The 15,766-nt window shown below is 27.6% G+C and overlaps 1 protein-coding gene across 1 annotated transcript; it reads left to right on the top strand.

Annotated features, from left to right (window-relative positions):
* The first annotated feature begins 14,257 nt into the window (after positions 1-14,257).
* LOC132803927 (heavy metal-associated isoprenylated plant protein 2-like) lies at positions 14,258-15,482 on the top strand. The gene is made up of 3 exons (XM_060817771.1): positions 14,258-14,359; positions 14,474-14,549; positions 15,105-15,482. The coding sequence occupies exons 1-3, from the start codon at positions 14,354-14,356 to the stop codon at positions 15,356-15,358; spliced, it is 336 nt and encodes a 111-aa protein (XP_060673754.1). The 5' UTR covers positions 14,258-14,353; the 3' UTR covers positions 15,359-15,482.
* The last annotated feature ends 284 nt before the right edge of the window (positions 15,483-15,766 follow it).

The raw sequence follows: 15,766 nt of genomic DNA, 5'->3' as shown, positions 1-15,766 counted from the left end.
TTTGTCTTAATAATTTTCAATCAACTAGTACGGATAATAATTCTTTATTTTTTGCTTAGAAGTACGGATAGGAACAGTTTTTATTGCTACAGTAAGTTTTATGTGTGCTAAAGTAGTAATTGATTGTCGGCCATGTTGCATTCTAATAGAGAAGGTGTTTGCTACCTCTTCTTGTTCGAAATTTTTGAAAAAAAAAAAACCACAAGGTTTGATTTACCCAAATGTAAGATATATAATAAAAAAAATAAAAAGTATTCGAATTTAACCTGTGATAACAACCGTTGGTGTTAACCCAGATCTTAAATTCGATCCCTCCTACAGCTAAAAAAGTAAAAAGTCCCTCCGCCCCACCGCCCCATTCTTGTCAAATTTCTGTTTTTGGTGACTAATATTTACTATACAATGACAATGAAAATATACTTCATTTATAATGTCCAAAGAAACATTCAGAGTGGTGAAAAATAAATAAATGGGGTTCATAAATCCTACTCATTTTTATGAGAAGGAGTCATATGGTTCTGAATCTAAGTTATTTTAGCTCCTCGAATGGATAAGTCACTCACCCCCAATATGTAAAATAAATTTTCTAAAGTTTGTTTTGAAAAAAGGGCTGATATGCTCTGCCATACCAAATCAAATAAGGGATTGACCTCTTAACCCAAAAAACAATAAATTAAAATAAAAAGAGATTGATCTTGCTCCAATTGGAAATTACTCACTGACCCAGCCCAACAACGGCCCAGTCAATGTCAAAAATGATACTTCACATTTTGAGTCTTTGACATTTCGTTTTCTATAATCCACGTTATTAAAATCCCCAATTCGCACTGGATTTTCAGCAATATCAATTTCCTGAAAAACAGTTTTTTTTAAACATAAATCTAATTCGTTCACCCAAATGCGAATTAAATTAATTTGATTTTAATTGTGTTTTTTTTTTCTCCATATATGACTGATCAAACGTAATTTGGATGTGTTAAACATGTAATACCAAAGGATGAAACCCCATAGAATATAATCTAAATTTAATTAATCATCCACAGAAGACATAAAACAGGAAAATAAAAATTATATAATTACTTTTTAAAAAAAAAAAAAAGAAAGGACCAAAAACGAACTGGCACTTCGCATTTGGCAACTTATAAAATTCTTAATTTAAGACAATTTAATCACTCAAATTTTAACCTAAAATCTATTACTCAATCAATCACCGTAGACAACAACACCCTTCTAGCTTCCACTGCTACTGTTACAATGAAATTATTACCCACCCCATTTCCATCAACATTCAATTTTACTTTGTACAGATTCATGACCATCTCAATTAGCCAATTACATCAAATTTTTTTTTTTTCCATCATTAGCATGAATTCTCACCCTAAAAAATTCTATAAATTCTGCGCAAACCCTCCTCACAATTTCATAGGACAACACATTAGAAAATAGCAAAGATCTTGATGGCCTCCTTTTCTTTGCTTTTTGTGACGATCGTTTCGTCATTAATGCTGCCATTTTTGTCTCCTATAGCAGCGGATGAAGCATTGATAGAATAGACATGCCATACAACTCCCTACTACGACCTTTGACTTTCAACCCTCCATTTCGACAGTTCCAACGGCAATGCCGACACCAAAGGTCTTGTCGAAATCATTGTCCAAAAAGCCGAAGCGAGTGCAGCCGACACAGCCGCCTTCATCGCCGACCATTTGAAGAAGAATGCAACCGAGTACGGGCAAGCTGGGCTGTTGTGTGAAGACCATAACTCCGCCGAAGCAAAGCCTTCAGGAGTCGTTGAATGACTTGCAAGCCAATCAGTTTCATGCTGCAGGAATAAAGAGCAGTGAAGCTAGGGAAAGTGCCAAGACTTGTGGCTCTGATTTTGGTAGGATTGGTTTGGATTATCCCAGTGAATTGGCACAGAGAGAAGATATACTTGAGAAGCTTTGTGATATTGCTTTTGCTATTATTTCTTCTAGCTTTGTGGTTTGAAAGTATATGTCTTTGTATTGAGGGCCATCTAGAATGTGGTTTCTAAAAAGACAGATGATTTTCCTAAAATGAAATAACTAAAAAATCATTTTATTTTGTTTCACCAAATATTATATGAAGTGATTCTAGTGTTGCAACTCTTTTAAATCTTCAGGATACATTGACACTGATATATGTGTTTATTATTATGCACTAAGAAAAATTTTATAAATAATAAATTTTATTACTATTATTATTATTATTATTATGATTTGTGATTATTGAAGACAATAGGATTTATAAGTCATGATAATTTTTTCTTTTTTTAATAAAGAGAATCCTTGATCGATTTTTAGTTTTAAAAATTAATAAATAATTAAATACATCCAATTACTATTTATATCAGTACTAATCAACAATAATAGCAAATAATAAAGCTTTTGTTATAATATTTTAAAAACACGAAATGAATGTTTCTATTGGATACTGTGATGAAATGTTTAAGTTTGTGCCTAATTTGTAGTACTTTCGAAAGTATTAATAGTAGGTTTATGGTTTTAACATTTTTAATTTAAACCGATTTCAAAAGTGCCACATTGTGTAAACAACGCGAATATTCCTCCTTATTTGTAGAATGTTTGAGTCATTACACATAATTTTTTCTTTAATGGAAGGTAAGTGACTTAGGTCTGTTTGGTATAGTTGATGAAAGTATAATTTTAGTCTGTAGAGTTTTGTATAATAAATCTTTTTGAAAAATAATTTTTATTAAAAAGCTAATAAATATTTGATTGTAAATGAAAAAGCTATATTAAATGCTCATTAAACTGTATTAAATGCTTATTAAATTTCCATATAAGGTAAAAGAAAAGAGCTTTTTTAGAGAAGCTTAAAATTTGGACTTCTCTAAAACAGTTTAAAAAAGCTCATTTTTTTTTATCAATAAGTACTTATTGACTTTTGTCAAACATCTTTATTTTTTAATAAAAGAGCTTTTAACAGTCTAGTAGAGCTTTTAAGTAAAAAAAAAAAAACACCCTGCCAAACAGAGCCTTAAACCTTAATGTTTAGCTAGAATTTTGAACAATAATATCATATTAATTAATTACCACAATATTGTATATCAAACTATGTTAACATGTACTTTAAAAAAAATAAAAAAATAATAAAAAGAGAAGAAAAAGCTATATGATCAATGGATTGAGATCCTATCTGGTTTTTTAAGTGTCTATTTATATTTGTTTTGAAATCTCAGATAATTCTACATTAACAAAATTTATAATTCAAAATTGTGATCACTAATGAGTTATTATTTTATTGATTTTTATCTCGCATAATAATAAGATATTATTATTGTATATCAAATAATAAATAACTATATCAGATGATATATCATTTGGTTTATAATTTTGTGAAGTTTTTGTTGCCTATAGTATTATTGTTAAATATCAATCATTTATTTCAATTCTATTTAATCTGATGGTCATTAGTGATACCACATCATTTATTAATGGCATATGGTTTTCACAAGATCACTAAAGCCTTTATGTGTGCAATAAGCTTGACCTTTTAATTTTGGCTTTTTGTGTTCGAGCGAAACCAACAAGAGCCTGCCATAGCCATTTTTGAAGGACAAGAGGCTTCAAGGTGTAAAAATGGAATTTTACTTGCTAAATCTGAAATAACTATTAGATCTCCCAAAAACTTCCAACATTTTTGCTTGGAAGTTGGAACCTCAATCGTCTAAGACCGAATTCTTCTGGTCCGATTGTAACTAGATTACAATGGATTAGAGACCCACAAATACCTTTTATTTAAAGATACCTGGTTCTATAGTTCAAAATCTATTACTATTTATTTATATTTATATATATATATATATATATATATATATATAATTTTCTTTTAAAGTGACTAGAAGTTTATCTTTGGGGCGTCAGGAGAAAATAACAAAACCGTGCATCCAAAAGCTATTTGATACATTGATGTTCAACTCCTTTCTTACACCATAAACCTTGAGACCTTTGAAAGGAATAAGACCAAGGTTTGAAAATTTTTGTATGAACAATAGTGTTTTTTTTTTTTCCCATTTTTTTCGGATTCCAGGAGTAAAATCCCATTTTTAAACCTTCTGGCTCTCTTCCTTTTTCTCCATTGGTACTGTTCTTTTCCTTCAAGATGGCTATGGCTGTTAAATATTTTGTATGGACTAATTATAATCATATAACTCACTTACATACCAGTAATGGAACTGACTTGTTTATTCAACATTTAAGTAGAGTCCTTAACCACACATTCAGTTGACCCATTAAACTGAATGATCTATTCTCTTTAGAAATCCAATTGACTTATTCCCTATTTTATTATTATTATATTATATTATATTGTTACTATTATTGTTTATTAATTATTTTGTATATATATATATATATATATATAAATTGGGAATGAGTCATTAAAGTTAATATACGATACAATTGAAATTAGGGTTTTGTGGTGTCTACGATGCCTATTAAGTGAAAACCTAAAGAAAAAGGTTAGAGAGCAGTACTTCTATTATTCTTATTCTGTTTTGCAGGTAGATATGATAAATCAAAGGCCGCATTTTAAAAGTTAATAATTAATTAAAATATAGTTTTGTAATGTGTGTGAAGATCTTGGGATTATAACGCTATAGTTGATGCATATTAAATTGTTTTTATTATGATAGCACTTACAATGGTGGCTTGCCACTGTTAATTATCTTGGGATAAACGCAGAAAGCCAAAAATAAAAATAAGAGGTCACATGTATTGCACAAATATAAGGGCTTTAGTGATCATTTGAAAAATATATGTTATTAATTGATATTACATCACCGATGACTATCAGATTAAATAGAGTTAAAAAAGATGGTTAAAATTTAAATGTAATCATAAATGAGCATTTAAAAGAACACACAGAGGATCTCATTCGGTAATGAATAATGTGAAGAGATGAAGTCCATATTGTAAGTGAATTTTCATTTTCGTTCGGTATTGTTGTTTTTTTTTTTTTTAATATTGAAAATTAATATCTGTATATTATGATGTTATGTATGTATAGTTTAAATCATGATATTTACTTTACTTTTTATTTATAATCTGGTAATTGTCACCATCATTTCGGTAGTTGGTTCACTAATTGTTACCATCATTTGGGTAGTTGGTTCACTAATAATACCGACAACTAATAAACATTATCTTTTGATGATCATTTTTTTCATTTTTTTTTTTTTTTTTGGAAGAAAAGAGGAAAATATTAAACGAGAGTTCCATAAGCGTGGATAAGAGAGTAAAGCCATATAGGTCCATAATCAATCCAGATAACAGGCCAGGCTTGGAACAATGTAAATAGATGTAATTATAAATTTAATAATAAAAATTCCCTTGCAGATGTGAGACTAGTACTTCTTTTTCCGAAGACCAATACTTTGTCAAAGTCTTTTGCCATACTAAAAGCGGTCGCCAAGCTTTCAGGTATACATATAACGTTCTATCCAACTTATGATGGCATCATCAGTTGGATTTCTTGTAATCCTGGTAATTCATTCTAATTTGATAGGCTTTAGTAATTCATATGTATGTTATTATCTCACAGATAACATCAATTATAATTTTAACGTTATTGTTCATCATATTAGAACTGTACATATAACATATGTATAATATTATATTCAAAGTTAGACTCTTATTAGATTGATTTGAAATTAATTTAAAATAAAATTTCATTAGAACAGTTTTTTTTTTATTGAACAGTTAATCAACATATAAAATTATGTGTTAATTATACTTTGATAATTTCAATTTTTAGAGTTTTACAATTTAAATCTTTAATTTCCAAAAATAACAATATAAACCTTCAATTTTATAATTTGTTACGTATTACTCCATCTCAATTTAACCAAACAAATTATTGGTAAGACTTTTGTCCCCATGTTTTTTTTTCCCCCTTTTCTAATCACCACTCTAATGTCATTTTTCAAAGTGTAGAGCTTTGAATCCATTATAAAAACAAGTTCTTAGGTGATATTGATATTTGTTTAGTCAAATTGGTAATTAGACAAATATGTAGGAAATTGAAAAAATTTAGAAGTTTAAATCACTGCTTTTGAAAGTTGTAGATCTAAATTATACAATTCTACAAATCAAAAGTATCAAAGTGCAATTAAATCTAAAATTAATATTTATATATATATATATATATATATATATATATATTCTTGAATATCAGTATGTATATATGATATAAAAAATGAATGATTACAGGTATAGACGAAGTAGCGGTGGATGGAGAGAAGGAATTGTTGAATGCGGTCATGTGGATCCAGTGTTGGTTAAAACAGGTAAGGAAACTAGGCAAAGTAGCACAGATTGTCAGTGTTGGACCTCCTGAATCTGAAGATCCAGAAACACCTGAAAACGTATCTCTTCCTCCATATTGCAATGACTGCCAAGTAATCGGTGTCCGCTTTTCTCAACACCCCAATAGAGTGTGCCACATCCTTTGAAGGAAAGAAAGATTATGCTGCTTTGAAAAAATTGCAAGTATTCTTCACTGCTTAAAAAGATAACTATATATGAACTCTTTTAGAGCATTATTTGTGTTTTTTCACATCCACGTTGTGGAAAATTATATATATATATATATATATATAATATTTTTGAAATAGCGGTAAAAATTTGATGGCAAACACAGTTATGTGCCAAATTATACCATTTAGTTATGTTTATATATATATATATATATATATAATAAGCTGCTAAGTTTGCATAAATTTCACAATAATTGTTGTAAAAGGTTATTAGATATTATTTAAATTTTATTGATAATTTATTTTTTATATATATATGGATTGCTTACCATACAAAAATCTCAAGTATCTATTTTTTTTATTTTTTATTTTTTATATTCTGTATCTTTATTATGTCAAAATCTTATATATATATATATATATATATACACCATGCATTTTTATTTTTTGCTAAATATTGTTTTTTTTATTTTTTGGTAATTACTAGATATTTGTGGGTCGACGTCTGCATCATCTAATTATTAATAACATAATTTTATTAATGTCCACAATTTTCTTTTTTCTTTTTTTCACCAAAAAAAAAGGTTATCATCATTCACGTGTTATATATATATATCGTGGTTAAAATTAGTACTTCTCAGTAATCACCAAAAAACAATGACAGTACTTCTTAATAATTTCCTGATACTTTTTTCTTATTAATTTTTTTTATTCAACTAGTACGAAGACATAATAACACTTGTATACATCGATAGTCATCTCAAAGATCAACCCTTTTTCTTTAAAAAAAAGAAGAAAAAAAAAAGTTATATACCATGCATTTTTATTTTTTGCTAAATATTTGTTGGTCAGCGTCTGTATCAGCTAATAACTAATAAATAATTTTATTAATGTCCACAATTTTCTTTTTCTTGCTTTTTTTTATAAGAAAAATAGTTACTATCATTCACGTGTTTTATATATATATATATATATCATGTTTCACAACAGTACTTCTCAATAATCACCAAAAAAACAATAATATTACTTCTGAATAATTTCCTGATACCTTTTTCTTATTAATTTTTTTATTCAACTAGCATGAATATATAACAATACTTGTATACATCGATAGTCATCTGAAAGACTAACCCTTTTTTAAAAATATATATATATATATATATATATTTATCTAGAATGATAGTCGCCTTAAAGACTAACTGTAATGATCCATACCAAAATATTTTATTACATAAGTTTGATCGGATTTGATCAAATACACTATATGTGTATCCTAAATTAACCTTTTTTATTGTCAAAGTTTTAGTTTGATTGATAAACCATTACGTAGAACTCATCAATAGGAGCCCATAGATTGATAGTATGTCAAATTCTGAATTACGATTAAAGAATTATGATTCTGAGAAATTCTAAACATAAGTATTATATTAGTGTTCAAACCAGTTTGATTCTCGTGTATAAGTGACCTAAGGCCCTATATAAATGTTGGAGAGCGTGCCCAACAGTAAACAAATTTCAAAATTTCCATTTTGTTCTCAAAACCCGAGAAAGCTATCCATAGACCCGATGATTCGAACTGGATCGATCAAAACTCATTTATATGTCGAATTGGATCTAGTCGATTTTGACCAAATTCAAGCCATCATTGATGACACCCTCCTATCAGCCTTGTAGCTTGTCTATTGGCGATCAAGCCCTCTAAATCTCCTGCTGATATGCCACCGGAACCATGCGACAATGGTCTAATTTGATCATCAGGGTTCGAGGGTTTTCCAGCTATTATAGACTAACCCATACACCCCTCTCCCCTTAATTTGGACCCCTTGAATCCATTTCTGGTATTTGTTTGCCAAGATTCCTAGCCATGTAGGAAATTCATCAACAAAAATTTTGACCAAAAGTTTTGACGAGTTTTTTGGCCACCGGTAACACTTTTGGACTGATATAAGCACACCAATGTGTTCCTCATCTCTTAAGCTTTCCATTGATAGAAAGTTTGTGAATTTTGGATACTGTTTGATAATTTTTCTATTTTTGCATTAATTAACTAAATACAAGTTAAAATTGGAATGTTGTTTGGAAAAAATTAGACAAAAATTGGACGTTAGATAAGTATAATTAGATATTAATAGGATTTATTAAAATATTCAATTTTGAAAAATTAACCTTCGAGTGAAAAATTCCAATTTTGGATATCGAATCTTAAGGATTCACAGTATAATTGGACTATCGATGATTAATTTATATAATTTTATAATTGTATAAATTATTTTAAGACAATGGTACATATCAATGTCTACCAATGTCTTAGATTTGATTTATCAAAGTCTAAGGAATATTTTATTATATTACAAGTACTCATATTGAACTTGGAAATAACTCTGCAGAGGAGTAGGAGCAAATATCAATGGTACTTGAGAGTAATTATATTTTTAAATGAATTTGAGCGTGCTAGTATAATATATATATATATATATAATTTGAATATAATATATTTGAGATTTGATTTAAATGGTAATTTTATGTATATGTGAATAATTGTTTTTACATATATATGTTATCACTTTATATGAATTTTGATAATATTTTAAGTGGTTCCAAATATTAATAAATTCATAGTGAATTTGTGAATCTTAGTACTTAAATATTTTGGTATTTGAATTGATGTTTTAATCAATTTGGAAAATATTTAATTTTCAAAAAATATATTGAAAATTGTGTATATTTTTAGGCATGTTTGCGTGATTTGTTTTTCAAAATTCTTAAAGATGATTTATGATGATATATACTTTCACTTTTGGTATTTATGTTTTGGCATAAAATCATGATTAAATTTTTGTAATATTTAAATAAATAGTTGGATTTGAATATTAAATTATGCTTTATGGTATAATATTTTTTAGAAAAGTGGAAATGTATGATATTGGAAAGATTATTTTATCAATATTATACTATTATTTTTAATTGGTATACCATATAGTATAAGTGTCTCTATTCAGTACTATATTGTAGCGCTCTAATTTGCCATAATAGTTATAATATGTTAAGGGTCATGAGATGGATTCATTTCACAGGTTGATTATTGCCACGGTACCTTTTATATATTAAAGATCTTGAGGTGGGTTTATCCCATTAGTTTGTATTGTCTTGACGCCTTTAAGATACTAAAAGTCTTAAAATGAGTTCATCGTATAGGTTCTTTTTTTTTTTTTTCCTTTTTTCTTAATGTTCGTGGTGATGTTCCGAAAAAGACCACATACCACTTTGTGGCACTAAGTATATTATATGATGCATTATTTATGTTTTTTAGTACACTGTCGATTTTCTAATATTTATGATTTTACTGCACTTTTTATAATTATTTTATAAAATTATGTTTATATTATTTTATGCTTAATATTTATATCATAATTAATCCAATTGATAATATTTTTAATAAAAATTAATTTATACTATTTAAGCACCGGGGTACAAATTGAGTTTTGTGAAATGATTTTTAAATGATATACCTTTCAAAAAAGTGGAACCAAATATCTGGAGAAAAAGATTTACAGAAATTATATATATATATATATATATATATTATTATACTATATCAATCACTGAGATATTTTTATCTCACATTTCATTTGTTATTAAATTTGTTTTCTAAGTCCAAGCAGGTAGTGAACAGTCTACCTTGCATATCATTTATTGTTTTATGTTTCCTACAGCAATGACAGTATTTATTTTTCCCTATTTATTTTTATTTTTGTAAACTTATTCGCATAAGTTGTATTGTTTAATATTATAAATACTCTCAAAATGCTCTAAACTAAATTGTGAACATCGTAGTGATCCTAGCATATATATGTAGTAATGACCTATAGTTTGAGAATGTAGTTGGCACTTGCATGCTATTGTTATTTTATCTATATATGTTGAGGTATTATTTTATATTGCATGCATTAATTATTCATAATCTAAGTGATGTTCCATTGAGTTTTCTCTTAGAAATTGCTTAATTGGGTTTCACTAGCAAAAGTTCTCGGGATGAATCCTGTCACTAACTTTTTTTTTTTTTTTTTGGGGATCAAAATCTCTAAAAGTAAAACAATGATATATATATATATATATATATTGAATAACCAAATGATATATTGACAACGGATGCTCGGTTACCAAAATAAAAATTGGATGGACTTTTCTTCATTGGATGAGTATGAAACCTAGTCAACCCAGGGCTAATCATATTTATCCTTTGCAAAAACATATTACAATAATTTCCTCTTTTTTGGGGAAATACATTAATTTCCTTGTTATTTTTCCTTTTTCTAACTTAATTTTATTCTAATTATATCAAAGAATGTAACTTTAATAAAAGCCAGAGGTCCTCTATACAATTTTACACAACAACAACAACCATCATTATTATAGTTATAGCCCAATTTATAAACAAAAAACCTCAAAACTTATCATAACCAAAAAAAAAAAAAAAAAAAAACTGCTTATTACATTTTACTGTAGCATTAAAAGCTAAAAATATTTTACCAAAAAAAGAAAAAGTCTAAAACGGCCCGAGAAACAAAAACGTTTTTATCCCATCCCATTTGCACTTTTACAAGCCCAATTACGTTTTTTAACTACGAGTAGGAGACAACCTTACTGAATATCCCGCTAAATTTGCGCCACGTGGCTCCAAAATGGGCACCCGATCATCCCCTCTCTCCCGCAGCTCTCTTTATCCTCGGCGAAAACCCCCACATGAAGTCGTGTGCGCGTTTTTTCTTCCCCGTCAACCTCAACAATTTCTCCAACCTCCATCGTCCGATCAAGATCTCTGAAAAGTCAATGTGATCAAACGCAGTGTTCGCACGGAGCCGCTGCCACGGCTTGAAAAACAATAAATATATTTTCTTTTCCAAAAAAACATTAACTTTGATTACTTTTAAATACCTGCACTTAATTGTGCAAAGGAATAACTGTAATTCATTAATTATTAAAAAAACAGGTTTCTTTTTTGCCAAAGTCTCCTTGCGTGTCAAATCTTTTTTTTTTTTTTCTTTTAGAATAATACTTGGACTTCTCTTTAGGTCACATTTAATTTGGAAAATAAATGTAGGAATAAAATAATTATTTATAAGTCTATCATTTCGTATATTTGATATATTTTTAAATTTAAAAATAGTTATCATTTCATGGAAATGGATAAAAATTGCATTTGAAAAAATAGTTATTTCTTTAAAAAATCTCATAATTGTTAATTTATATTTATCATATAAATTTAGATTTAGATAAATTATTATAAAATAAAAACATATAAATAAATATAAAAATAAGTTTTTAATTAATTTTTATCAAATTTAAAAATTTTTCAAACAAAAAAAGTTTAGAAAAGGCAAAGTTTGATTGTTATTTAATTTTTTTTTTTACCAAACATATAAAAGAAATGAGTAGTCCTTTTCTATTTTTTTATTCTCAGAGTAGTCATTCTATATATCCAATGTGCCTTTACTCATATATAGTATGGATTTCAATAATAAATATCATAATTTTTTTGAGAAATTAAAAATATAATTAATTAAGATTACACACTTCATTGAATGTATTTTAACAAGAGTGTAAATATTTAAAAACAAAGAATAATGTGTAATATAAATTTTCAGTTACTTTTACCTGATGAATATTGATCCCCAAAAAAATTGACATTTTTTCTTTAAAAAAAATAAATTATAAATAGTTCATTTGAAAAAGTAAAATTAACTATGGTTCCCCTGCATTAATGATTGAATAGTGATTAATTACAAATTTTATTTTGGTAATCATATCAACCACTAATAAAGTGCTACATATGAGAATGAGTATGAAGCCAAATATTGTCTTCTTTTTTTTTAATATAATTACTTACATGTTGAAATTTAAAAATGGTAAAATATAAATTTAGTGATATTCTAAAATTTTATTTAGAAAAAGTAACTTTGTTAGATATGGTCATTAATAAATATAATTTTAAATTTTAATCCTTATTGCATTGTAAGAGTTGAAAAAGAAAATCTTAATATTAGTCCTAATATTAAGAACTTAATTTGAACCGGATTATATTTATATAGTGGAAAGAGAAAATAATTTGATGATGATTAACTAGTTTTGTAATATTCCATAAAAGTCAATAATTTTGTTATCTCATCTGGATTAGAGATCCTTATTCTGCAAAGCCTAAATACATATATGTATATATATTAATTTGTAAGTAAGTTGTTAACCCTTATTAGTATAATGTTGTTATTTTCTTGATTTTGATGGTGGAATTTGGGAATTCCAATATATTGTAAGAGTTGAAAAAGAAAATAATGATATTAATCATAATATTAAGAATTTAATTTGAACCTGATTGTGTATATATATATATATATATATATAAAGTGAAAAGAGAAAATACTTTGATGATGATTAACTAGTTAATAATATTCAATAATAGTTAATAATTTTGTTGCCTCGTTGGGATTAGAGATCCGTATTCTACAAAGCCTAAATACATATATGCATATATATTAATTCCTAAGCAAATTGTTAACTTTTATTAGTATATTACTATTATATTCTTGATTTTCAATGGTGGAATTTGACGTGTTGCAATAGTTGAAAAAGAAATTTTTGATATAAGCTTTAATACTAAAAACTTAATTTGAGCATGATTGTAAATATATATATATATATATATATATCTATATATATATATATATATAGTAAAAAGGGAAAATACTTTAATGATGATTAACCAGTTCGTAATGTTCAATAACAGTCAATAATTTTGTTGCCTCGTCAAGATTAGAGATCCTTATTTCGCAAAGCCTAAGCGACTGTGAAAATGACGTCAGCATGGATCGCGCACATTACGTAATTCCATTTAATTTCTTTTTCAGGCAATATTTTTTTATTTTCTTATTAATGTATTTCATTGCTGTATAGTTTATATGGTAATACAATATATATATATAGAGAATTGCTATGAATGGAGATTTCTCACATAGTATGAAGTGAGATGCCGTTACTCTTAACTCCAGTTTGATTTGCACTGTAAATTTATTTTGAAAAATATATATATATATATATATATATATATGTATGGTGATATTTACTATACCTTTTAATTTATAATGTGATTAGTCTTCTCATTTTATTTTTTTAAAAAAAAAAAATTTCATTAAATAGTAAACCTGAAAAAATATTATTTATTATCATTGATGAATGATTATAAATAAAATTTATCTGTCAAATAATAATTTAAATAATTATCATTCAAATATTCATTTTAAAATTTTAATATAAAAAATAATAAAATTACGACAAATAACAACTACTCTTATATAGTAAATATTCTTTTGAGAAAGACTAATACTTTGTCAAAGTATCCTAGGCTGGTTTTTCTTTCGTTAAACTTTAACAATATATTAGGTGATCCCTTTGAAAATTGATAGTTTTTTATTTTAATTAATTCAATATTTAATATCCCTTTTGAGAGAGACTTATACTTTGTCATTAGTCTCTTACGCTAGTTTTTCTTTTCCTTGGTAAACATGACCTACATATTAGGTGATCCCCTAGCGAATTGATAATTTTTCTATTATAATTAATTCAATCTCTCATACATCAAAGAACGAGATATTTCGTCTGGATTCAGAATCACGCACATATACCGGTGCATACATAGACAGATAGACTCCCGTTTTAAACTTTGTCAAAAGTTTGATACTGTACATTTTCTATTATATATAGAGCTCTCCACCTTTGCAATTCCCACATTGACAGCAGGCAGTACTCGACCCATCCAAACCAGGTTTTGCTTCCCAAAAGATGAAGGTATTATATCAAACGCTTTTCCCAAACACTGTGTTTGGTTTTCCCTTGGACATGTATAATTTATCTATTTACATTTTTGTGCTTAATTCTATCTCATCTTTTCGTTTATGGCAGAAGACTGTGATACAAGTGAATATTAAGTGCCAGAAATGTAAAACCGATGTACTAAAAGCTACCACCAAGCTTTCAGGTATATATAGCTTTTTCTTTTGTTGTTGAAATTGAAGGTGGAGAATTCAAACTCTCAACGACCTTCATCAGAAGCGGTAACTTGCCATTAGATTGTCTTATATGGAGTGTATTACATATAACATATAATTTATATAATCAGTTCAAAAATTCAAAAAAATTCTTAGCATTTAGAATGGGGTTTCTTTTAGCATATTGGGGACGGGGATTTAAATTTTGCAGCTTTGCTAGAGAAAATTGTCTCGGTGCCACCACAGTAAAAGCAACTTTCAAATAGTCTCGGTCCTGCCAAGTTCCCTTTCACAACCTCTCACGATCACGTAAGTCCCACATGTGCAGGGGACTAACACATGCTAAACAACAAATACGTGTCTATATATACACATATACTCTCACTTATATTTTTTGAATCTTTGCATTAATATGTAGTACGTATAACGCTTGTTCAAAGGCTTTCAAATATTACATATTTGGCCAACGCCGTTTGTACTTATAGTCTTTATATATAATATATATATATATATATATATGATATGATATTATGGTGATGGAACAGGTATACAGGAAGTGTCAGTGGATGGAGAGAAGGAATTGTTGAGTGTGGTTGGAGATGTGGATCCAGTGTTGGTTGTAAAAAATTTGAGGAAGATAGGCAAAGTTGCAAAGATAATCAGTGTTGGACCTCCTAAATCTGAAAAACCAAAACAATCACCTAAAAAACCTTGTAATCTTCCTCCATGTTGTAATGACTGCCAACTAGTCGCTGTCGGCTTTTCTCAGGACTACAATGGAGGGTGCCACATCCTTTGAAGTAAAAATGATCATTTCTTCTGCACTTTAAAAGCAAGTATAATCTTTATTGGCTTGCCATATAAAGTTTTTATATATTTTTATTTTATCAAAATTAAATATAATATATATATATATATATATATATATAAAGTTAATTATACTGACACCTTCGAATTTTTTTTAAATACAACCGGATATCCTGATATATATAATAATTCTAAATCAGTATCTGCCGTTAACACATTAGTGTTAAAATTATAAACAAAGGGCATAATAGTCATTTGACAGTCATTCCATAAAAAAAAATTAAAAAAAACAAAAATTAGAAAAACGTAACCCTAGAATACTATGAGCTTCTTGATCTGGGTCCTCGCCGACTCTTCTTCACCGTCTACTGCTGATGGGGCACGATCCTCTGGTCCATCG

This window comes from Ziziphus jujuba, chromosome 5 (genome assembly GCF_031755915.1).
Source record: "Ziziphus jujuba cultivar Dongzao chromosome 5, ASM3175591v1".
Taxonomy (NCBI): domain Eukaryota; kingdom Viridiplantae; phylum Streptophyta; class Magnoliopsida; order Rosales; family Rhamnaceae; genus Ziziphus; species Ziziphus jujuba.
The sequence above is the reverse complement of the archived record's forward strand: the minus strand, read 5'-3'. Positions and strand labels throughout refer to the sequence as shown.

Bases quoted from the DNA above. Each gene is read 5' to 3' on its own strand.
- LOC132803927 (XM_060817771.1), top strand. The intron at 14,550-15,104 runs GTATATATAGCT...GTGATGGAACAG, and splicing joins AGCTACCACCAAGCTTTCAG to GTATACAGGAAGTGTCAGTG.